General features: G+C 44.6%; 1 protein-coding gene across 4 annotated transcripts in view; it reads left to right on the forward strand.

The window, feature by feature from the left end:
* nectin3b (nectin cell adhesion molecule 3b) overlaps positions 1 to 25,161 on the forward strand; it is a 106,681-nt gene that overhangs the window by 23,423 nt on the left and 58,097 nt on the right. For all 4 annotated transcript variants that reach the window (XR_006032013.1, XM_042093295.1, XM_042093294.1 and 1 more), the window contains exon 2: positions 20,112 to 20,459. Coding sequence is in view for 3 of the 4 variants with exons in the window: in XM_042093295.1 (XP_041949229.1) it covers positions 20,112 to 20,459 (348 nt within the window). In the remaining variant the exon portion in view is untranslated. The remainder of the gene's footprint in view (positions 1 to 20,111; positions 20,460 to 25,161) is intronic.

The raw sequence follows: 25,161 nt of genomic DNA on the forward strand, positions 1-25,161 counted from the left end.
GTATCAGACACACCTACTCACACCCACTTCACACCTATCCATTCTTATCAGAATAGCATGAAGAGAGATATCATATATATCAGAAATATCACTTATAGAATGTTCCAAACATTCTCACAATCAAATCATTACAATCCTTGTACTGAGACTATCAGAATGATACCAAACATGAATACATTTACATTTCATGACACATGGATACATTATATCAAGGAAACATCCTTTGTCCTGTGTAACTGATAGGCCTTGAACCACCACATTAGCATTTGATTGGGGGAGGGGAGGGTGTCTTTGTTTTAAACCAAGAAGGGTCACATGGCAATTCAATTATTAATAATTTTAACCGTAAAATTATTGCTATCAACATATTACATATATACTCTCTTATACACATATTACATATATACTCTCTTTCTCTTATACACGTATTACATATATACTCTCTTATACACATATTACATATATATTCTCTTTCTCTTATACACGTATTACATATATACTCTCTTATACACATATTACATATATACTCTTATACACGTATTACATATATACTCTCTTATACACATATTACATATATACTCTCTTTCTCTTATACACATATTACATATATACTCTCTTTCTCTTATACACATATTACATATATACTCTCTTATACACATATTACATATATACTCTCTTATACACATATTACATATATACTCTCTTTCTCTTATACACATATTACATATATTCTTTCTCTTATACACATTTTACATATATACTCTCTCTCTCTCACACATATTACATATATACTCTCTCTCTCACACACACATATTACATATATATATACTCTCTCACACACACATATTACATATATACTCTCTCTCTCACACACACACACATTACATATATACTCTCTCACACACATATTACATATATACTCTCTCTCACTCACACATATTACATATATACTCTCTCTCTCTCACACACATTACATATATACTCTCTTATACACATATTACATATATACTCTCTCTCACACACACATATTACATATATACTCTCTCTCACACACACATATTACATATATACTCTCTCTCACACACACACACACACACACACACACACATTACATATATACTCTCTCTCACACACATATTACATATATACTCTCTCTCACACACACATATTACATATATACTCTCTCACACACACACATATATTACATATATACTCTCACACACATATTACATATATACTCTCTCACACACACACACATATATTACATATATACTCTCTCACACACATTACATATATACTCTCTCTCACACACACATTACATATATACTCTCTCACACACACATATTACATATACTCTCTCACACACACATATTACATATACTCTCTCACACACACATATTACATATATACTCTCTCACACACACATTACATATATACACTCTCTCACACATATTACATATACTCTCTCACATACATATTACATATATACTCTCTCACACACACACATATATTACATATATACTCTCTCACACATATTACATATATACTCTCTCTCTCACACACACACACACATATTACATATATTCTCTCTCACACACACATATTACATATATACTCTCTCACACATATTACATATACTCTCTCTCACACACATATTACATATATACTCTCTCACATACACATATATTACATATATACTCTCTCACACACACACATTACATATATACTCTCACACATATTACATATATACTCTCTCTCACACACACACACATATTACATATATATATATACTCTCTCTCACACACATATTACATATATACTCTCTCTCACACACACATATTACATATATACTCTCTCTCACACACACATATTACATATACTCTCTCTCACACACACATATTACATATATACTCTCTTATACACATATTACATATATACTCTCTCTCACACACACATATTACATATATACTCTCTTATACACATATTACATATATAATCTCTCTCTCACACACACACACATATTACATATATACTCACACACACACACATATTACATATATACTCTCTTTGTCTTCTCTTACTCGCTCTCTCTCTCTCCCCCTCAGCATCACCTCTTTCTCTCTTTCATAACTTGCAGCTCATCACTGTTAAGGTGTGTGTGTGGTGTGTGTGTGTGTGTGTCGTGTGTGTGTGTGTCGTGTGTGTGTGTGCGTGTGTGTGTGTGTGTGTGTCGTGTGTGTGTGTGTGCTTTCCACCAACAATTGAGTCATTGCTTTCCCTCTGTTAGCCTCATTTTTCTCTCACTCTCTGAATTTCTGTCCCTCTCTCCCTCCCTCCCTCTCTCTCGCTCTCTCTCTCCCTCCCTCGCTCTCTCCCTCCCTCCCTCCCTCGCTTGCAGGGAGGAAGAGATGGAAGTGATGATGGTCTGCAGGGAGAGTGACTCCATGGTGGACGCACATTAAAGCTGTTTCTGCCTCTCTTTTCTGCCAGTCCCGTGGACTCTTCTGCATAGCCTAGTGTGTGTGTGTGATCGTATGTACACTTCTGTTTGTGTGTGTGTATGTGATTGTATGTACACTTCTGTTTGTGTGTAATTGTAGGTTAGAATTGTTGTATGTGTGTGTGTTTATTTATGTCTGTGTGTGTCTGTATGTCTTTGTCTGATTGTATACACGTATACTTGTGTTTGTTTGTAATTGTAGGTTAGAATCTTTGTTTGTGTGTGTGCGCCAGTCTGTGTGTGTGTTTGTGTGTGTGTGTGTGTGTGTGTCCTGTCTGTGTGTGTTTGTGTGTCTGTCTGTGTGTTTGTGTGTCTGTCTGTGTGTGTGTGTGTGTCCTGTCTCTGTGTTTGTGTGTCTGTCTGTGTGTGTGTGTGTGTCCTGTCTCTCTCTGTGTGTGTGTGTGTTGGGGGTGGGCTAGACTATGCTTTCTCCCAGCCCCTCTGTGGTTTGTGGTCTCTGTGGGGGAGTTCAGAGATGATGTGCCGGCCAGATTTGCTAGACAGGCTGACTGCAGACTACAGCCTGCAGGCCTCTCGGTTCTGTTGGTCCAAGCGCACATGTGTGTTGGCGTCTGGGCCGCTCCGCACCTACCACGGCGAGCCGCCCGGAGACCCTATCCACAGACGCTGCTCACGGCCGGGCTGGGAGGCTGGACTGAAGTCACCCCGAAAGTTTGATCCGTCTCAGCATGTGACTGACTTGCTTGTGGAGACTTGCTTGTGTGACGTCATAACACAACATGTGATGCCCTAAAAGTATTTTTTTTCTTTTAATGTGGATTGCAGACTCTGTGTGAATGGGATAGACCCATTTCTGTGTGCATTTCTCTGTGCATCTCTCGTTGTGGCGTGTGTGTGTGTGCATATCTCGTTGTGGCGTGTGTGTGTGTGCATATCTCGTTGTGGCGTGTGTGTGTGATGTGTGTGCATATCTCGTTGTGTGTGTGTGTGATGTATGTAAGTATGTAAGTATATATACTCTTTTGATCCCGTGAGGGGAAATTTGGTCTCTGCATTTATCCCAATCCGTGAATTAGTGAAACACACACAGCACACAGTGAACACACAGTGAGGTGAAGCACACACTAATCCCGGCGCAGTGAGCTGCCTGCTACAACAGCGGCGCTCGGGGAACAGTGAGGGGTTAGGTGCCTTGCTCAAGGGCACTTCAGCCGCTTCCTACTGGTTGGGGTTCGAACCGGCAACCCTCCGGTTACCGGCTGCCCCGTGTGTGTGTGTGTGTGTGTGTGTGTGTGCATCTCTGTGTGCATATCTCGTTGTGTGTGCATATCTCGTGTGTGTGTGTGTGAGAGATGTGTGTGCATATCTCGTGTGTGTGTGTGATGTGTGTGCATATCTTGTTATTGCCATCCGTTTGAGTGTTTCAGATGAGGAAACGTGTAATGACCTGGAGCAGGAAATAACAGTGAATCAGAAAAAGGCTTTTGTGCCATTACTCATGTTTCATAAATCATCATCCTGCAAGTTGTTCCAGGGTGGATGATGTGGATTATTTAGTGAAGTCAACATAAGCGACTTCAGCAAATGTTATTGGCAAACTTTTTTTTTTCCCCTTTTCTGTTTAGTAAGAGGGTCCGAAATGCTGCAGACTTAAAAGCCTAATAACTCCTCAAAGGGTTTTTTTGCAAGTCATTCCAGAATTATACATTGATTAGATCTAGAATATAGTGTCGTTTGAGTTCATTATGACATCATCAGACGGAACCCTCAATTAGAAACCTCAGCACATCTAAACGGATCGGAACCAGCGCTGGACCAGGCCCGCTTTGGAGTCGGCAGGCCTGTGGAAAGAATGTGTGTTCTCTGCATTAGTCATGTTGATTTGCACCCAAAGGAAGAGCCGCTTCAGCTGCTAGTGACGGGTGGATGTGTTTGTGCAGCGACAGGTGGATGTGTGTTTGTGCAGCGCCAGTGAAGGGTGGATGTGTGTTTGTATAGCGACGGGTGGATGTGTGTTTGTACAGCGACGGCTTTGGGGATTGTTTGGATTTTGAAAGGGTGTGGGAGAGCTGACATCACAGATTGGATGTGTGCTTCAAGGAGCTGTTTGCTCCAACCTGAAGAGAGACAGAGGAAGTTTAAAAGCTAAACACAGGCAGCCTACATGTATGGCTTCTTCTCTCTCTCTGTTTCTGTCCCTCCTGTTCTCTTCATCTTACTCCTCCCTTGTTCACTCGGAACCTAACGAAAAGGAAAAGTCTCTCCATCTTCATTATTCTGCCTCTCCCTCTTTATTCACATGACTGCAATATTTTACAGTATTGCCAAAGTGCAACAAGTAAATTAATCTCTGTCAGTCTCTCTCTCTCTCTCTCTCTCTCTCTCTCGCTCTCTCTCTCTCTCTCTCGCTGTGTTTTCTCTGATGCTCTCCATCTTGTTTAAGAGAGAATGATGCTGGCGTCTTTAAAGCTGTAAGAACTGGTAATGTAGATGGCTGGCTGAGAGCAGTGTTTCTGCAGCAGGAGAGTAAGGGTGAGGAGGAAGTGACCACTGAAGGCTTACGAGCTGGAAAGTTGAGTGATCACGCCTAAAGAATGATGACATCGAACATGATTTCAGCCCAAAACGTCTCTGCCCAGGAATCTCCTGATCTCTGGAGTCATATGATGTTCAGGCCTTGTGAGTCATGGCTCATCTGTAACGTGTGTGTGTGTGTGTGTGTGTGTGTGTGTGTCTGTGTGATGCTCATCTGTAACGTTTCACTCCATGTGAGGTGTTTTTTTTTTTTTATTGAGTTCCTGTGAACCGGTTCCTGCTGGGCCCCAGACTCTGGTGCCTGCCTGCCTGTGTGAGTGTGTAAAGGGACGGCCTGGTGTGTGTGTGTGTGTAAAGGGACGGCCTCATGGACTGATTTGTTTTTAATTCTAGAGGACCCTGTTCCCCCTTCCCCACCTATGTCTCCTCTTTGGTGGTGTGAGTGCCAGCCTGCGGGTGAAGTCTGGCAGACCGAGAGCTTCTCTGCGGTCTAGACGCCGAGCGAGCGATCGCGCTGCTGTGCTGACGGAACCCCATGAGTCATTTTGTCCGACCACCAGCGCGCCGTACGAGCAGAAGCCCTGTGGCGCACGCAGGCCGTGTCCTCAGATAGCCGCCACATCCGGGCCAAAGCCAAACGCTATCAGGACGTCACTCCGGCATGTTCCACTCTCTCCCAGTCCATTCGTTTGCGGGTCCAGCTCTGATTGGTCGCGGTGCCTGTTGGTTCACACATCAGCTTTTAAAGGCACATTAGGCACATGCTGTCTGATCGGACAATTGCAGCCGCCGTTTGCTAGTTGTCATTAATAGTGGACTGGACCAGAGTTTGCTGATCTGGTCTGGTCTTTGTGATCTGGCCCGCATGTGGACCAGAGTTTGCTGTAAATCATCTGCAGAGTTTGTCTCCATTAGCGCTGATCTTAATTATGACCGCCGCGCAGCGAAGTCAGGTGAGGTGGTGTAATTGAAGGTATCTGTGACCTAACATAGTCAAAACTGCACGAAATTGGAAGTGTAGGATCATTATGACACCCTCTGTATGCACTCCAAGTTTGGTGGAATTCCGTTCATGGGGGGCCACACAATAAATTAATTTATGTTACTATACACCAACTGGCCTGTAGGTGGCCGGAGACAGTTTTCTGTGAATATCTCGAGAACCGTTGGGCCTAGGAGGTCCACCTTTTTTATGTATGTTGGTCTTAAGGGGGCATGTCAACCCATCCCATTACCACTTATTTCATGTATAGCGCCACCTAGTTAAAAATTAAAAAGCAAAAAATTAGGTGTTTTCATCACAATATCTCTGGCTGACAAGGTCAAAACTGCACAAAATTAAAAGTGTAGGATCATTATGACACCCTCCGAATGCATGCCAAGTTTTGTGTACTTTCGTTCATGGGGGGCCTTACAATAAAATAATTTATGTGTACATTTAGTGACGTACACCAACAAGGATTCCCGGGACACTGAAAGACCGGGGTACACAAAACTTGATGGGCATGTACCCCCACATGGATAGCATGGAACCGTCATTCTTCGTTTTGATCTGTAGCCCTCCCCCGCTGGACTGGACCCCCTGAAAGGAGGGTAGGGCAGACACAGTTCTCTGTGAATATCTTAAGAACTGTAGGGCCTAGGATGACCAATTTTTTCCGTATGTTTGCCTCCAGGGGTCATGTTAACCCATTCCATGTGCACACATGTGCATAAACAGATACACACGCACACACATACATTTACAGTAATCATACGTATGACACATACTCACACAGTAGACATATGTACGCATGCATGCACATGCACAAACACACATACGCAGGCAAACACACAAGCACGCACATACACACACACACACACACACACACACCCACACACATAAACACAAATTTGTACACGCACACATGCACACAATTCAAGAATTTTTCCCGTCATCTACTCCCTGAATTTTTGGTCATTGATACCCGGGACACCGAACCACCGGGGTACATGAAATTTGGTGGGTATGTAGCCCCACTAGACTTTTACGGAAAAATTTCATTTCGTCCCCGGGGACCACCACCACCCCCCACCCCCGGCATGGAACTGACAGATGTTTTTGTTTATAAATACATAAAAAATAAATAAATAAATAACATTATGCTGATACCTTTTGCTTTTCCCAAATACAATGTAGCCTACAGGTGTAAGTGATCTTTCATCAATCCAGTTGCAATGGATGAACTGTGATGAACTGCCCTACTTGTGATTGTTTAGAGATTTTAAAGGTTTTATAACAATGCTACATCTTCTTTGGCTATTCTACAATCTATTCACCTTTTCAGCACCAGTAGGCTACTTTCTGTGCAGCCACACACACACACTCAGGCATGCCAAACAAGCATACACAAAAGTTTCAAGAGTGGGGGATGGAGTAAAATATGGAGACAAATTGAAGTGTGATTTATTTTCGCGGAACGGATGTACAGGACTGAGCGGCGGTCATATTTTGTACCGCTGTGCGGTACATCTAGTTGTACACATTATAGCCATGATAATGAGACCCCTAATTGCTAATGGGTTCGTCATGACTGACTCCTGCCAATTCATCAGCCCCCATTATAAAGAGAAGCCCACCAAAACAACACTGGTTAATTTGAATGCGGAGTGGAACGCTCCAATCATTAATGACTACTCTTACCTCTCCCTAAACCACCACTCTCCACTCTACCCCCAACCACCATACTCTACCCCCAACCACCATACTCTACCCCCAACCGCCATACTCTACCCCCAACCGCCATACTCTACCCCCAACCGCCATACTCTACCCCAACCACCACTCTCCACTCTCCCCCCCCAACCACCCTTGGCAATGGAGCCATTCAGGCCATTTGTCTTGTGCGTGTGCGTGCGTGCGTGCGTGCGTGCGTGCGTGTGTGTGTGTGCGTGCGTGCGTGGTCTGAAGTGTAGTACATTCCGGGCCCTATACTCCTGGGGGCCTGATGGGGGTGCTTTATTGGCATTTAGTAACGTGAAACCAGAGACCTCTGAGCCAACACTACCCACTCAGTAATGCCTCCACACGACTGTATACCCACGAGAAGAGCTGACCTTGAATGTAGTGACCCACAGGTCAGCTCCCTGCTCAGTGTTGTTCTCTCGTCTCGTTTGTTTGTTTGTTTGTTGTGGCAGATCTGCACAATGCTGCAAGTCGAACACACCCACTGATTTGACGCTACCGGAACACAAAGTGAGTCAATGCACTGCCTTCAGAAACAGCCCTCGTTATAGCCTCTCTGTGCTCTTTCAACGTTTACAGGACTTCAGTTTGTCTGTAGGGACCCAGTCAATGCTACCACCGAAGTGGACGGCCATTTTGAGCCTTGCCAGTGGTTTGAAAATAGTCATTTATTTTGACGGGGCCTCATGCCCACTGCTGCTGGCTATAGACCATTTCATTGCTAATGCAAACAACGGTCCAGTTGAAAACTCCTCTGATTAATGTCATTCTGTTCCCAAAAGTGTATCTGTCTGTGAATTCGCCTGCCTCTCTACTCCAAGTCCATGTGGTTCAACAGACGCTTTCGAAGCTTTTAAGCGCACAAGTCTTGCGCTTCACAGCCTATTTCAAACAACAAGGAAATCCTTTCCCCTGGTGATCTACTCTGGACCTTCTTAGCGTGACTCTGGGGACGGCTTTCTGTTATTCCCAAAGATCTGCTCTTAAGGCGAGACACGGCAGGTGAAAACATTTTATGCACTGGTCAATTTCGAGATTTTAAGCTAGTCTGTTACCTTAGCATGTATTCTATCACACTACTACAACAAAAAATTCTTACACAAGATTTACACATTTAGGTGTTAATTTTTCAACATCTATTATCTGAACACAATGAAAACATAATTTTGAACCTGGCTGTATCTCATATTAATGTAAGTAATCAACTGGGTAAGTTTCATAGTGATATCTGCTTGTTACAAATTTTACCCTATTCACCTGTAGTGTCTCGCCTTAAGGACTAGTCTGTAAAGAAAAGAAAGGAAACAGATTCCGGCTTTACACCAGAAACGACCGGGATAAAAAAAAAACTCACTTTGAAATGGGTCTGATACTTACTGATCGGCACAGAAGTACAGAGCCAGTTCCACTGTAAAGAGGGATTGCTTGCCAGGGTGGATATTCATTGACATCAGCTTGGCTTCTACAAGTATACCAAACTTAATTACATATAGCCCCTAGTGTTGCACAGTGTATTGATACTAAAAAGGTATCACGATGCCTTCACGCAAAAAACGATACGATTTCCGACGTTTTTAGAATCGATACTTTATTAAAATTAACGTTCTGTGTCTGCGTGAACTGCTGCTCTCACTGCTCCTTGCACGCATCTAGGCAAGTGGGCGTGTCAAGCAGGCAGCTCTGAGTGAGTGAGTGCGCAGCCAATGTCAACATACAGTAGTTCTTTGCCGACCGTCCTCGGCCTTGTGGCTAAAACAAAAGGTGAAGTGAAATCTGCAACTATTTCGGATACATCGCGAATAGTGAAGGCAAGCCATCAGGTACACAGAGGCCCGTTTGTGAAATATGTTTCATTTAAAAGCAGTAGGCTACGCATGGAACTTGGCTAAACACCTCGCAGACATATCCCAACATTTTTGTTCAAAGAACGACAGGTTAACGAATATGCTATAGAAAACACGACTACATGGTTAGTGCCAAATTCTTCTCTTCTGTTTTAGTCTAGCCTAAGTGAAACGAGTATTGTTCTCTGGGATAAAGCAAACCTTCCTTCATCAATGAATTTTGACGAGACATAACGAGCTGTAATCATAGGGTGCTAACGTGATGAAAGTGCAATGTTCACGCCAGAATAACATTACCATAACTTGTAAACAATCTATTTCATGTTCGGTCAGTACTACTGGTAATATTTGTCATGGCATGTAGACTGCAATTTGTTCAATAAGTATTGCCCAGATGTAGGATAGGCTACCCGAAATGCGCTAATTAAAGCCCACAGCATATAATACACCAAAGCGTGTTGAGTCCTAATAATAATAGCGGCTTATTGTTACCTGGTAGCAAATCATGTTATCAAAGAAATAGACAAAATGTAGGAATGCACACAGATATATTGCAACAGGTAATGGTGTAGGCCTATCTGACGGAAGACCTGAGTGGTTGGAACGTCGTACTTGTACACTGGGCGCAAAGAAGACTATCCTCACATTTTTCCCTTTGCAACTGTCAAAGACATCCCATGAACACGGGAAGACCTAGGGAAGCCTATACTGTACATCAGATGGCCTAAAGATTAGGCCCCTCTGCATAGCATTCAGTGATTTGCATGCAGTAATTTCAACACTGACCTTGATCTAGCCTAGTTTGGCTATTTAAACCCCCCCCCCCCCCCCCACACACACACACGCACACACTCTCTTAGTCATGTATCCGGAACGATCATCCACCAGGTGTTTTCTGGCTTCCACAATGTTGGGATCAGAAGCTCAGCTGCCTTTATCTAGTTGGCACAGGACACTGCGTGGGGGCACAGGACACTGCGTGGGGGCACAGGACACTGCGTGGGGGCACAGGGCGGCACAGGACACTGCGTGGGGGCACAGGGCGGCACAGGACACTGCGTGGGGGCACAGGACACTGCGTGGCTAGTTGGCACAGGACACTGCGTGGCGGCACAGGACACTGCGTGGGGGCACAGGGTGGCACAGGACACTGCGTGGGGGCACAGGACACTGCGTGGGGGCACAGGGCGGCACAGGACACTGCGTGGCGGCACAGGACACTGCGTGGGGACACAGGGTGGCACAGGACACTGCGTGGCGGCACAGGGTGGCACAGGACACTGCGTGGGGGCACAGGACACTGCGTGGGGGCACAGGGCGGCACAGGACACTGCGTGGCGGCACAGGGTGGCACAGGACACTGCGTGGCGGCACAGGACACTGCGTGGGGACACAGGGCACTGCGTGGGGACACAGGGCACTGCGTGGCGGCACAGGGCACTGCGTGGCGGCACAGGACACTGTGTGGCACAGGACACTGCGTGGCAGCACAGGACACTGCGTGGGGACACAGGGCACTGCGTGGGGGCACAGGGCACTGCGTGGCAGCACAGGACACTGCGTGGCAGCACAGGACACTGTGTGGCGGAAGTCAAAACGCAATCTGACCCCCTCCAGCCGCCTCATTTGGAGATCACTGGGGCCTCCTGCAGCGTCACAAAGTAGTCACTCCAGCAGCAATGAGGTCACTTCCTCCTCACCCTTACACTCCAGCAGCAATGAGGTCACTTCCTCCTCACCCTTACACTCCAGCAGCAATGCCGCTCATCCCATCCTCCATCAAAGGCTTGCAAACTTGTTGGGTTTGTGTCGGTCCAGTTTGCTTTTCTGTCCGATGATGAGCATTTTTTGAAGTTGTGTCCTTAGTACTTACAAGTAGTCCCTTCAGATTTTCTAGTAAAGAACCTTAGTTCTTATTAGTCCCTCAGATGTTCTTAGTAAAGAACCTTAGTTGTTACTAGTAGTCCCTGTATATCATATGTAGTATGCAGGTGGTGATAGTTGGTCATTGGTGTGATTTTTTTTTTAAAAATGTGACCTTAACTGTCTGCCTTGCTACCGTAACTGCTTTCCTTAAGTCCACCTAAACGGTCTTCTAAACACACGTGTGTGCGTGTGTGTGTCTGTGTGTGTGAGAGAGAAGGGCATATGAACCAACTGAAAGGTTTGTGCCTCCTGTATCTGCGGACACCTGGCGTTTCTTTCACGTGTGCTGATGGAAAGCTGAGCGAAGCAGTTTGCGCAGCTTAACCCCCCGAGGGACAGGAGTACCCTTGGCTTCAGGACATAGGAATTGTCTGTGTCACTGTTTTCTTGACCTCTGCGTCCTGTGGTGGTCTCCAAGATGCACTGTGCATTTTAACATGTGTTTAATAGTCCGTGCAGGACACAGGACTGCGCTCATCAATTTATTTTCCTTTTTGTTTATGTGTGCACAAAAGCCATTCTGTGGGTATACAACATTAATTTAGTCTGTGGCACAGGAGGGAGAGAGAGAGATGTTCTGATATGCTTTGAGAGGGAGTGAGAGAGAGGGAGACTGAGAGAGGGAGGGAGACATGTTCTGCTTTGTTGAATCTGTCTCTTATCTTCCTCTCGCCATGGCGTCCAATTAAGGACAACAAGCGGCTCCTCAGAGGCACCTGATTGTGAGGTTACTGATGGACCTCAGCGATCGTCTGAGCTTCCTTTTAGCAGTGTCCTCTGTTTTAAGGGGGCAGTGGCGGAGGAGGCTGTGATTATTTTTAGACTCCCTCTCTCCCAAGAAACCAAGGGAGTTGGGAAATAAAAGCGTCTTCCTCCCTTGAGAGCTGCTTACTAATGTATGGCCATTTGGAGAAAACTGAGTCAGACTTTCAGTTTGTGCTGTCGGCCCCCTCGTTCTCCTCATCCTCTGTGACTGGAGGGAAGCAGTAGCAGCTAGCTGGCTTCAATCCGGCCCAGGTGAGGGGCCCAGGTGAGGACGAGGGCCATGTGCCATCTGTGCCTGAAGCACTCTTGACATTCATAATGAATCGCCTGGCATCTCTCCGCATGCCGTTCTCATCTCAGAGTCGTCCTCGTTAGTATAGTGGCAAGTATCCCCACCTGTAACGCGGGAGACCGGGGTTCGATTCCCCGATGGGGTGGCCGTGATCGTTTGGGCGGTGGTAGTGTAGTGGTTAAGGAGCTGGGCTAGTGTGCAGTAGTAGTGTAGGGTGGTGGTAGTGTAGTGTTTAAGGAGCTGGGCTAGCGTGCAGTAGTGTAGTGGTTAAGGAGCTGGGCTAGCGTGCAGTAGCGTAATGGTTAAGGAGCTGGGCTAGCGTGCAGTAGCCTGAAAGTTGTCGGTTCAATTCCCGGCTTCCACCATTGTGCCCTTGAGCAAGGCACTTAACCCCAAGTTGCTCCGGGGACAATGTGATCCCTTGTAATATAGCTGACATATGTAAGTCACTTTGGCCAAGAAGTGTCTGCTAAATGTAATGTAATGTAATCTCTGGAAGCAGGGCAGAGTCCAGAAACTCAAAGTTCAAATTCTTGTTCAGCGCGGTGTGTCCTCTCCGGCTCGCCGTCCAACAGCTCATTTGGCTCCGAGTGTTTCCCCTCGGCCTGGCTGAGCAGGGCCTGCCTCATTAATAGCCTATAACGAGCACGCTTCCTTTTAACGAGGATGGACCCATAACAACTACACTTCCTCTTAACGAGGATGGACCCATCACTCCTTCTCCTTCGCTCCTCTCTCGCTCATTCAGTCTTTTCTTTCTCTTTGTTTTTTTCTTTTCTGTTCTCTTGACACATTCGGTTCCTCTCAGTCGCTCCTCTGGTTGAGACGTTTATTTGAAAGGCTGGAGAGAGAATGTGGTTGGGGGGGTGGGGTTGTTGTTGGCAAGACAAACGGTTAGGCGGAATGTTTGGTGTCTGTTGCCAAGCAATGTGGAGGGTTTTGATTTACGATTACGTCTTGCGACCAGCAGCTTGTTGCAATTAGGGATGTGGTTGAAGGAAAGGGCCGGGTGGGCTGCTCTGCATGCGCCATCCTTGTTTATCTGTCGGACTTCCATTCCTTGACGTGCGTTTGCATTCTTAATTTTATCGATTTGCTTCCTCTTCCCTATTAATGCTGTCAGCTTTTCCCTCCCAATGTTGTCTCTCTCTCTCTCTCTCTCTCTCTCTCTCTCCCCCCCCCCTCCCTCCCTCTCCCCTCCCCCCCTCCCTCTCTCTCTCTCCCCCCCTCCCTCCCTCTCCCCCCCCCCCTCTCTCTCTCTCTCTCTCTCTCTCTCTCTCTCTCTCCCCTCCCCCCTCCCTCTCTCTCCCCCTCCCCCTCTCCCCTCCCTCCTGTGCACTCTCCTCTGCGTTCCTGCTCCTCCATGGTCTCTTCCAGTCATTGATCTCTGTATGTGGCGTGGCTGGTTTTCAGTGGGTAGACTGAAGAAGATGAGATCCAGATTGTGTGAAATGTAGCCCGGTTCTCTCTGGTAACGGAGAGGCCTGGCGTGGGTCCCTCTGCACAGGTCAGCTCACGGCCAGCTATTGTTGGGCTCTTTTGACAGTGCTTGTACACAATCCCCCACGCACATGCTCAGATGCATACGCTGAACTTAGGCTAGATAAATGAATGATATAGGTAGTATAAACCGTATTGAACACAGATGCAAACAATGAGCTTGGCTGGGGGTACAGGGTTGGTGGGGTTTGTTTTTTTGTTTGTTTGCTTGTTTGCGTAATTTAAGGCCATTTCAGCAACTAAAGCTATTTAAGCTATTTCAAAATAAAATGATCATCTTTTGGTTTTCAGAGCAAAATAATAAAATGCGTTTCACTGACGGGCATTTTACGAAACTGGCACGATGGAGGTTCTTCGCCACTCAATAGAAAGCCATCACTGAGTCTTGAATGTCCTATACGGCATCTAAAATTAACTACTTGATCGTGTCTCATTCACATGTTGGATGTTGACAATAATAGGATGGTCACTCCAGTGCCTGGAGACATGATCCAGAGCAGGGGGGGAACACCCCCCCCCCCCCCCCCCCCCACCCCCCAAAAAAGAGTAGGCCTATCTCTATGTAACATGATGTTTTGACATTGACATTGTAAACATTCTCTAAGAAGAGAGAAAAGCAGTTTGTAGTAAAGCTAACCAACGTCGTCTATAGCAGGAGAAAAAAAACAACGTGCAGGCTAATAACCAAATTAACTTCTCGGCGGGCCGGATTAAAGTGCTTGGTGGGCCCCTGATCTAGAGTCTGTAAAGATTAAAGGTCCTCTGTGTAACGTTTTCAGTTGTTTGTTAACAAAATCAACATTTCCCATTCATAAATGTGGCCTCATTCATGTTTAATTACCACCACCAACAGCTCGAAGCATACCTACTGGCTTAGAAATCCTCATTTACATTTACATAGCGCCATGTCAACTCGCCGTGTACATGCGCCATGTTAAAATACCGGTGGCCAGCAAGGGACATAATATGCGAAATACAGCTCGGTGTTTGGCGTCTGCATGCATAGAAAAAACATTAGCTTGGATTCATCTGCAGAATTTCCCTACATTCAGCAATGTAAGTTATGAGCCCATTTTCTACAAGTCTTATGTCTTCCTAACAATCCGACATTGAAATTGTATTTTCCAACAAAATAAATAAAGACAAAAATAACTTTATTTGCGATCTGATCTGTTTACTGTGCTAACGTTAGCTAGCTAGCTCTGTTTGAAAGAGTTTCATTGGCATCATACACAAGCAATGGCAATAAAATAGTACACCCAATTTTATTAATATGTTGTTATTGCTTATTCAAGCATAACTCTCGCCAAAATGCCTCCTAGGGTGTATTTGTGAATGTACCCTAGTCAAACTTTCATAAATGGAGTTTTGAATGGGAATCGCAGGGGCACTACTATTTTGATACGTGATCGCGTCAAAATCGCTGTTTTTAAAACCCTAAGAAGGCTCAACACGACATGAAACTTTGATTTAAGTATCAGTGTCTCTACACATGAACTTGAGCATTGAGAACATAGTTTGTGTACACAGAGTTTACTAAAAAGAAAGGTTTTGGACATGTCCATCTCTGTTCAGTACTAGCTCAGTCAGTAGCCAATTCAGTACTAGCTCAGTCAGTAGTCATTTCAGTACTAGCTCAGTCAGTAGCCGTGTGTGATGTCCATCTCTGGTGTGTGTGTGTGTGTGTGTGTGTGTGTGTGTGTGTGTTAATGGCATGCTTTGGGTTGTTTTGTTTTTTTTTTCCAGCACGCTCTGTGACTAAGCTGCACATAGTCATGGAAACAGTTTTCACTTCGAGCCTTTTCATGTGGCGATGGTGAGAGGAGAGATGGGCTGACGTCTGTGTGTGTGTGTGTGTGTCTGTGTGTGTGTGTGTGTGTGTGTGTGTGTCTGTGTGTGTGTGAGTGAGGGGGGGGTGGGGGGGGTTGCAGGACTGCAGCTGTTGCACTGTAATAAGACACACCGGTTGTCCTTATGTAGCCTTTCTGGTCTCCTACCAATAACCGCACACACCCACAAAGAGAGACATGTTTGCATGTGCACACACACACACACACATGCACACGCAAGCAGACACACACACACACACACACGCAAGCAGACACACACATACACAGAGAGACATGTTTGCATGTACACACACACACACACACACACACACACACACACACATACACATATGAGGGGCCGTCTAGGCCTTAATTCATACTTGGTCTTACACACACTATCATAATCTTGCACATACACCACTATATACCCACCTCCACCCTCAGCTACATAACATCCTGGACATTGGACCCACAATGGCCGCCTGCACTACTCCACTTGCACACTTGTACACTTTGCAACTTGTTGTTGTTGTCCTGAAAACACAACACTTCTGCTGCTCTTACATAACTTGCACCACTATGCCACTTTCTTTCTTACTTAGGTCAAACAGAACTACCCTAGCCTTTTATTGGCCTTTTTATTTATATTTTATTTGCACTAGTATTTTATTGACTGTCTATGCACAATTTCAACCAAATTTTGCTGCTCTTATTTTTTCATTATATGTGCCCTCTTATTTACTTATTTACTTCCTTTTTTGTTTACTTGAATGTTATGTTTGTCTGTGGACTTAAATTGGTAAAATATGTCTTGTCTTCACCGTGGGATAGTGAGAAACGTAATTTCGATCTCTTTGTATGTCTGGAACATGTGAAGAAATTGACAATAAAGCTGACTTTGACTTTGACTTTGATACTCATGCACACTCACTATTATAGTCATTTTACATGTATGTATGAGAGGGTATAGTCGTGTATGTGAGAGAGTATAGTAGTGAATGTGAGAGAGTACACTCCCCCACAGCCCCACTCCCCTCCCGCCCACACACACATCTTCACTGTCATCACTCACATACATTACATACAGTACTCTGCATGCAATAGTAAGTCCCTGCCCCCCCCCCCCCCCCCCCCCCCCCCCTACATACACAGCACATTATTTCATCAGGAAGCTTCTCCAACACACATCCCCAACATACTTACAGCACACTGCCCCCCCCCCCCCCCCCCCCCCAAATACACAGCACATTGTCTCATGAGGAAGCTTCTCCAACACACATATTGCACACTGCCCTCTCCCCACATACACAGCACACTATCCCATCTCCCCTGTCATCCCCCCAACACACACACCAAGACCCCTGGCAGTTGGGTTAGCCCCTTGAGCCGTGGATCTGCCCAAGGTTTCTTCCTTGGTAAGGGAGTTTTTCCTTGCCCCTGTTGCTCTTGGGTGCTCCTTGTTGGTGCCCCCCACCCAATCCCAATCCTCCCCCACCTTTTTTATGCAGCCCTTGCCACTTAATCTACTAAACCCCTCTTCTACTGCACTTTTTACCCCCCCCCCCCCATTAATGCACAAATAGGCTGACACCAGACATAATTTCACTGCATTTCTTACTTCCAGTAACTATATGCATGTGACAATAAACTTCCTTGTATCCTTGTATCCCTTGTATCCCTTGTATCCTTGTATCCTTGTATCCTTGTATAGTAGTGAATGTGAGAGAGTAAAGAGTATAGTAATGTATGTGAGAGAGTATAGTAGTGTATGTGAAAGAGTTTAGTAGTATATGTGAGAGAATATAGTAGTGTATGTGGGAGAGTTTGGTAGTGTATGTGAGAGAGAGTATAGTAGTGTATGCGAGAGAGTATACTAGTGTATGCAAGAGAGTATAGTAGTGTATGGGAGAGAGTTTAGTAGTGTATGCGAGAGAGTATAATAGTGTATGCGAGAGAGTTTAGTAGTGTATGCGAGAAAGTATAGTAGTGAATGCAAGAGAGTATAGTTGTGAATGTGAGAGAGTATAGTGGTGTATGCGAGAGAGTATTGTGGTGTGTGTGAGAGAGTTTGCATGAAACGGAAGGAGTTTGATTTCTCAGTTCCTGATTGGTTTGTCAATGTCACTTCTCTCTAGCTAGCCAATTAAAATCAAGGAAGGGGCGGGACCTACACTGTCAACAATGTTCGTGTAGACCTAGTGGTGGAGGAAAAAATCAGCCAAGTCCTATATGTGACTAAATATTAAACTACTACTGCAAACCGAATGCAAATTAGGCTACTAAGACATGAGGGGTGCCTATTCTATTGTAATTGCCTAGATACCAACTCCTTTTGTCTGGCGAAGTCATATTTTAGTGAACTGAGATCTGAAAGATTGCTGCCATTGCAGTTAGCTAGCATTCCAGCAACATTCCAAAAAGGACGTGCATTACAGTTTGGCTGGCAGACGTTTTTGGTAACCTTGTCTGCTGTTGCCAGTGACTCGTGAGCCTGTGTCCACATCGCTATTTTTGCACTGGCAGCCAAAGATTCTAGAACAGAGCTCCAGACAGCGCTCCTTTCATAGTGCTGCGGGTCAAGTGTTTATTGTTGCTAGGTTACCAAACTATCTAGCAGCAGCATGTCTTTGCTGCCTGGCTTAATGCTAACTAACTAGCTAACTGAAATGGCAATCTTTCAGGACTCAGTTCACTAAAATATGACTTTTCCAGACAAAAGGAGCTGGCATTACAATAGAATGTCACCCCTTGTGTCTTTGTAATTTGCATTCGGTTTGCAGTAGTAGTTTAATATTTAGTCACATAGGACTTGGCTGATTTTTTCCCCTACCACTAACGTTATGCGAACTGTGTAAATGCTAGGTCCCGAAGCAATTTTTCAGGACTCAGTTCACTATAATATGACTTCGCCAGACAAAAGGAGCTGGTAGCTAGGCAATTACAATAGAATAGGCACCCCTCATGTCTTTGTAGCCTAATTTGCATTCGGTTTGCAGTAGGAGTTTAATATTTAGTCACATATAGGACTTGGCTGATTTTTTCCTCCACCACTAGGTCTACACGAACATTGTTGACAGTGTAGGTCCCGCCCCTTCCTTGATTTTAATTGGCTAGCTAGAGAGAAGTGACATTGACAAACCAATCAGGAACTGAGAAATCAAACTCCTTCCGTTTCATGCAAACTCTCACACACACCACTATACTCTCTCACATTCACTACTATACTCTCTTGCATTCACTACTATACCTTCTCGCATACACTACTAAACTCTCACATAGACTACTAAACTCTCTCGCATACACTATTATACTCTCGCATACACTACTATACTCTCTTGCATATACTCTCTCGCATACACTACTATACTCTCACATACACTACCAAACTCTCTCACATACACTACTATAGTCTCTCACATATACGACTATACTCTCTCACATACACTACTATAGTCTCTCACATACACTACTATACTCTCTCACATACACTACTATACTCTTTACTCTCTCACATTCACTACTATACTCCTTCACATACACTACTATACTCTCTCACATACACGACTATACCCTCTCATACATACATGTAAAATGACTATAATAGTGAGTGTGCATGAGTATAGTGGTGTATGTGCAAGGTTATGATAGTGTGTGTAAGACCAAGTATGAATTAAGGCCTAGACGGCCACACACACACACACACACACACACACACACACACACACACACACACACACGCACATAGCCACACTGAGCCACAAACATGGGGACACACTCATGCAAACATACACCCTAAAGACCGCACAGGGGTGCACTCATACACACACGTGTGTAAGCATGCAGACACACACTCACCTCACACATGAATGCACTCTGAGCCACACACACACAGACACACACGTTTTTCCATGCAAACATAAATGTCTCAATAAGATGCAGTTGCACACGCGCGCACACACACGCACAATCACATAGTCACACTCTCTCTTCAGAAGCTTCATTTGCACTTTAATGACAAAAGGAAAAGTTGACCAAGGCAAAGCAGAGAGTGTGTGTGGGGTAGGAGGTCAGTTTAGTGCTGAAACCTGTTTTTGGGACCCGAGGTGGCTACTCAGCAGAATCAGCGCTCAGTCAGCCGCCCCGAGCTGCAGTCTCACTGTGTGCCTCAGGCTACCCTTCCGCAACTCTTCTGACGCTGTTTGTGTTTTTGTTTTCCCCTCTCCGTGGCTGGCAGGTGTTCTGTGTAACCAGGTGTTGGTTCCGCCGCGCGTCAGTGCGGTTCTGGGCAAGAACGCGACGCTGGCGTGTCGCGTGGAGGTGGACAGCAACCTGAGCCTGACCCAGAGCTCCTGGGAGCGCCGTCTGCCGTCCGGCTCGGTCACGCTGGCCGTGTACAACCCGCGGCTGGGCATCTCGGTTCCGCCCGAGTACGAGCGCCGCCTCTCGTTCCACTCGCCGTCGCCGCACGACGCCACCATCGTCCTGGAGGACGTGAGCTTCGCCGACGTGGGCATCTACACCTGCAAGGTCGCCACCTTTCCCCTCGGCAACACGCAGGCGTCCACCACAGTCAGTGTGCTGGGTAAGGAGTGTGTGTGTGTGTGTGTCTCTGTGTGTGTGTGTGTGTGTGTGTGTGTGTGTGTGTGTACGCATTCTAGGCCTCCTTCACCGTCAGTGTGCTGGGTAAGGTGCGTGTGTGTGTCTCTGTGTGTGTGTGTGTGTGTGTGTGTACGCATTCTAGGCCTCCTTCACCGTCAGTGTGCTGGGTAAGGTGCGTGTGTGTATCTCTGTGTGTGTGTCTCTGTGTGTGTGTGTCTCTGTGTGTGTGTGTGTGTGTGTGTGTGTGTCTCTGTGTGTGTGTGTGTGTGTACACATTCTAGGCCTCCTTCACCGTCAGTGTGCTGGTTAAGGAGCGTGTTTGTGTGTCTCTGTGTGTGTGTGTGTGTGTGTGTGTGTACGCATTCTAGGCCTCCTTCACTGTCAGTGTGCTGGGTAAGGTGCGTGTGTGTGCCTGTACTAGGGATGCACCGATCCGACTTTTTTTGATACCGATACCGATGCTTGGGCTTTGTTTATCAGTGGATATCTGATACTGATCTGATGCATTTGTTGAATTAATAAACTGTATACCTCACCATGAGGAAGAGATTAAAGGCATCAGGCTTGACTTTACCAAGCATTACTTTCCCTAACTAAACATTTATTTCCTAAGACAAAATGTAAAAAAATATTAATAATAAACAATAAACAATTGTGCGCCAGCAGCAACTTAGAGCAGCATTCAAGTTCACAGTTATTACCAAATAATAAATCTAACAAGTAAACATAAAGCACACATACTTTGTGCATTTTTCTCCCACCAAAAAACAGTTTTGTGCAGATAAAAATCCCATGCTAGTGATGTACATTAAAACACCCCTGCCAAAATAGTTCACACCATTAATCACCCACGAAACCCCTCTAGCATCAGCATCATGTAATGCATTAATTCTACCTACCACCAAGGATGAACAGAACTCATAATAGTCGTCAATGGTACAGCAGTCACCAAAATACCAGTAGCCTAGGCCTATGTGTGGTTCCTTAAAGTGAACCTGACGTCAGTGAGCGGAGAGTGAGTGGCCAGCAACAGTGTATGAATCATTTTCATATGAAGGAAACGCTCAATGCAGATAAACGACTAGAAGCTGAGGAAAAGCTATAGCGACCAAATCAATAATAGAGTTTGTGAGGGGAAACTTATGTTTAGTTTCAATTGCAGGTAACTGAATAAAGCTGCAACTTTTCGGACTGTATCTTGTGTCCGTCTACTCCGTGGCAAACAACCTGCTGCAACAGAAATAAAAGGGCTTAGCCCCGAAGGTTTTAAAAACTTGTCTTGAACTGAAGCAGGAATGACGTATTTCTTGGTAAGAATACAAAACCCAAGCAAACAAAATGCAAATTTCACACTAAAATACAACTAAACAAATGTATCTAGCTGCTACTCGTCCCACCAAAGAGTTTGTTTACATAGGCTACGCCTAGTTTGGAAATTAGGGATTTAAAAAATATCGGCGCAAATTATTGGCCATAATTCTGTTATCGGAACAATAATAATATTTTAATTTTTTCACTTATTGGCCAGTAATATATCGGCCGCCGATATATCGTGCATCCCTAATTTATAGCATCACAAAACAGAGTTCTGTGCTGTCAAGAATTCTCCAAAAGTGTGTTTGTTTGAGGGAATAGAAGGACACTTACCTCCCTTTCAGAAATACATTAATCAAGAGTTATATTTTCTGCATGTTTTATGAATAGAATAGAATAGGTCTTTATTGTCATGTTAAGTGCTCTCCAGTCAGTGCATCATTCATTGAGTCTATCAAAATATAATTTAAGTGGAATATAATTTGGAGGAACAAGGAGATGCCATACTGATGGGTTTGGAGAGAGGAAGAGAGAGAAGGAGGGAGAGAGGAGGAGGAAGGGAAGCATAAGGAGAGAAAGAAAGAGGCTAGATGAGTGAGAGTGGCTGAGAGGACATGAAAGCAAAAGCAAGGAAGGAAGGAAGGAGAGGAGAGGGGAGGAGGAGGAGGAGAGGAGACAAATGCTTTGCGATTGTTCCCGTGTGTAAGTGGCCAGAGAGAGAGAGGCGGGGGGGGGGGGGCAAGAGTAGAGCTTCACTTCTTAACAGAAAACCTAATGCCAAAAATATGAGGAAATACAGACATTATCATTCCATACATTAAAGTCAACCCTTCCTGAGTTTGATAGATAGATAGATAGATAGATAGGTAGATAGATAGATAGATAGATGGATACATACATACATACATACATACATACATACAACTGATTTCTTCAATCTTTGCATCTTGGTTGGCTAGTCTGACTTTCCGCTTTTTCTGCACACTCTTGGATTTGATAGAAGCGACTACTAGCGAGTCACAACGCAAAACTGCTAACGTTGATGGGAGGTGTAGTTTTTATGCTGCATTCGCGACGTGATTCTATGGTCTGCACCAGTAATGTTTCTCGATGTTGCGGTGTATTTTGTAGACAAACGTTGACATGGTTAGAAGTCCTTCGCACCAGTGCGCCTAAATATTTTTTTGCACTCGCACGGCATAATTTTTACTTGCATGTGCGAGTGAAATGGGCGCACTGTAGAGCCCTGCCCCCCCCCCCAAGGGGAAATTCAAGGTCTCAGTAGCATACAGACATCACACACAACATGCACTTACACAGAAATGGTAAATATAAGTATAAACATATAACAAAACTCCACTGTACAATAGACACAGTAGAAGATAAGAAATACAAATATACTATATAAATTAAATAAAAAAAATCCACAGTGTGCTTGAGGGTGATCAAGCATGAGATGCTTGCAGTGACAGGGCCAGGACTGGCCTGTAGTTCTGTGTGCATGGTGAGGTGCTCAAGAGAGTGAGTGTCATGGTGAAGGTGCAAAAAAGTCGTCCAACAGTGCAAGAATAAGGTCTAGAGACCAGCATAAATAATATGGACAAATAAGAGAGTAGAGTGTAATGTAGACAAGGTAATATAAAAAACTATGTCAGTGCAAGAATAGGTTGAAGTAATAGGGCAAATTAGGCTAAATTGCCTTACATGTGGAGAGAATGAGGATTTGGCCATTCTTACATTCTCGGAGAGAACAAGGATATGGGCCATTCTTGCATCGTTGGAGATGGCGAGGATATGACCATTCTTGCATCGTTGGAGAGAACGAGGATATGGCCATTCTTGCTACAAAATTTGTAGCAGCCTGCCATAACCTGAGGGACCGCCAGTGAGGCCAGTGCAAATTATCCAACCAAAAACACAAAGATCCTAATAACACATCTATCCGATTACTCTATTGTGAGACATTAAGAAAATATAAATGCGTACTAAGAACTAAGAAAGCCCAATACACCCATAAGCAACTGACACTAATTGAAGAGTCCATAAACACAAACAGTTTTTGGGACAACTGGAATCGCTTTAAAAAATCAAACCATCAAGAATTGGTGATTCAAGATGGAGAAATTTGGACGAACCATTTCCAAACCCTTTTTAAGAAAGTGGAATCAGACCAAATCAGGGACCAAGAAAATATAATAATTAAATTACAGAGCTTAGAGTCCTCAGTGAAAGACTACCAAAATCCACTCGACTCCCTCATCACAGAGCAGGAGCTTCTAACCCAAATGAACAAACTGAAGCCTTAAAAAGCATATGGACTTGATTGTATTTTAAATGAGATGCTAAAATCCCTTGACCGTAAGTTCAGAATGGTCATGCTCAAACTATTCAATCTTGTCCTGAGTGTGGGTTACTTCCCAGATATCTGGAACTACGGACTAGTTACACCAATCTTCAAGAGCGGAGATAAATTTGACCCCAGCAACTACCGGGTCATATGTGTTAACAGCAACCTAGGAAAGGTATTCTGTAGTGTTATTAATTTACGGCTCCAAAACTTCCTTATGAAACACAGTGTCCTGAGTAGAAGCCAGATTAGATTCCTAATCATCACTCTTGTGACCACATATACACCCTGCACACCCTAATTGCAAAACATACTCAAAACCACAACAAAATATTCTCATGCTTTGTTGACTTCAAAAAAGCATTCGACTCCATTTGGCATCATGGATTGTTTTACAAAATAATTGAAAGCGGTGTGGGTGGAAAAACATATGACATTGTAAAATCTATGTACTCAGTAGCTAAGTGTGACATCAAAATAGGATCCAAAAGAACCCACCCTCATCCCCCAAGAACGTGGAGTGAGACAGGGCTGCTCATTAAGTCCAACTTTATTTAATATATACATCAATGAGCTGGCAAGCATACTTGAAAAATCATCAGCTCCTGGACTTACTCTATATGACAAGTGAAGTCAAATTCCTGCTCTTTGCAGATGATCTTGTCATTCTTTCACCAACAGAAAAGGGACTCCAGACTCAACTAGACCATCTTCAAAAGTTCTGCCAGACCGGGGCCCTGGCTGTTAACACAAATAAAACAGAAATATTAATCTTCCAAAAAAGATCCGGATACCGGGGAAGTCTACCCATATTTAGATTAGGACCTAATGAAGTCGAACATGCACCAGAGTACACCTACCTAGGCCTTGGAATAAATAATAAAGGATCATTCAACATGGCAGTGTATGAATTAAAAGACAAGGCACGCAGGGCTCTTCATGCCATAAGAAGACAAATTCCTTTCGAAATCCAATCCAAATCTGGCTAAAACTGTTCTCATCAGTAATAGAACCAATTGCCCTT

This window comes from Alosa sapidissima, chromosome 5, assembly GCF_018492685.1.
Source record: "Alosa sapidissima isolate fAloSap1 chromosome 5, fAloSap1.pri, whole genome shotgun sequence".
Taxonomy (NCBI): Eukaryota; Metazoa; Chordata; class Actinopteri; order Clupeiformes; family Clupeidae; genus Alosa; species Alosa sapidissima.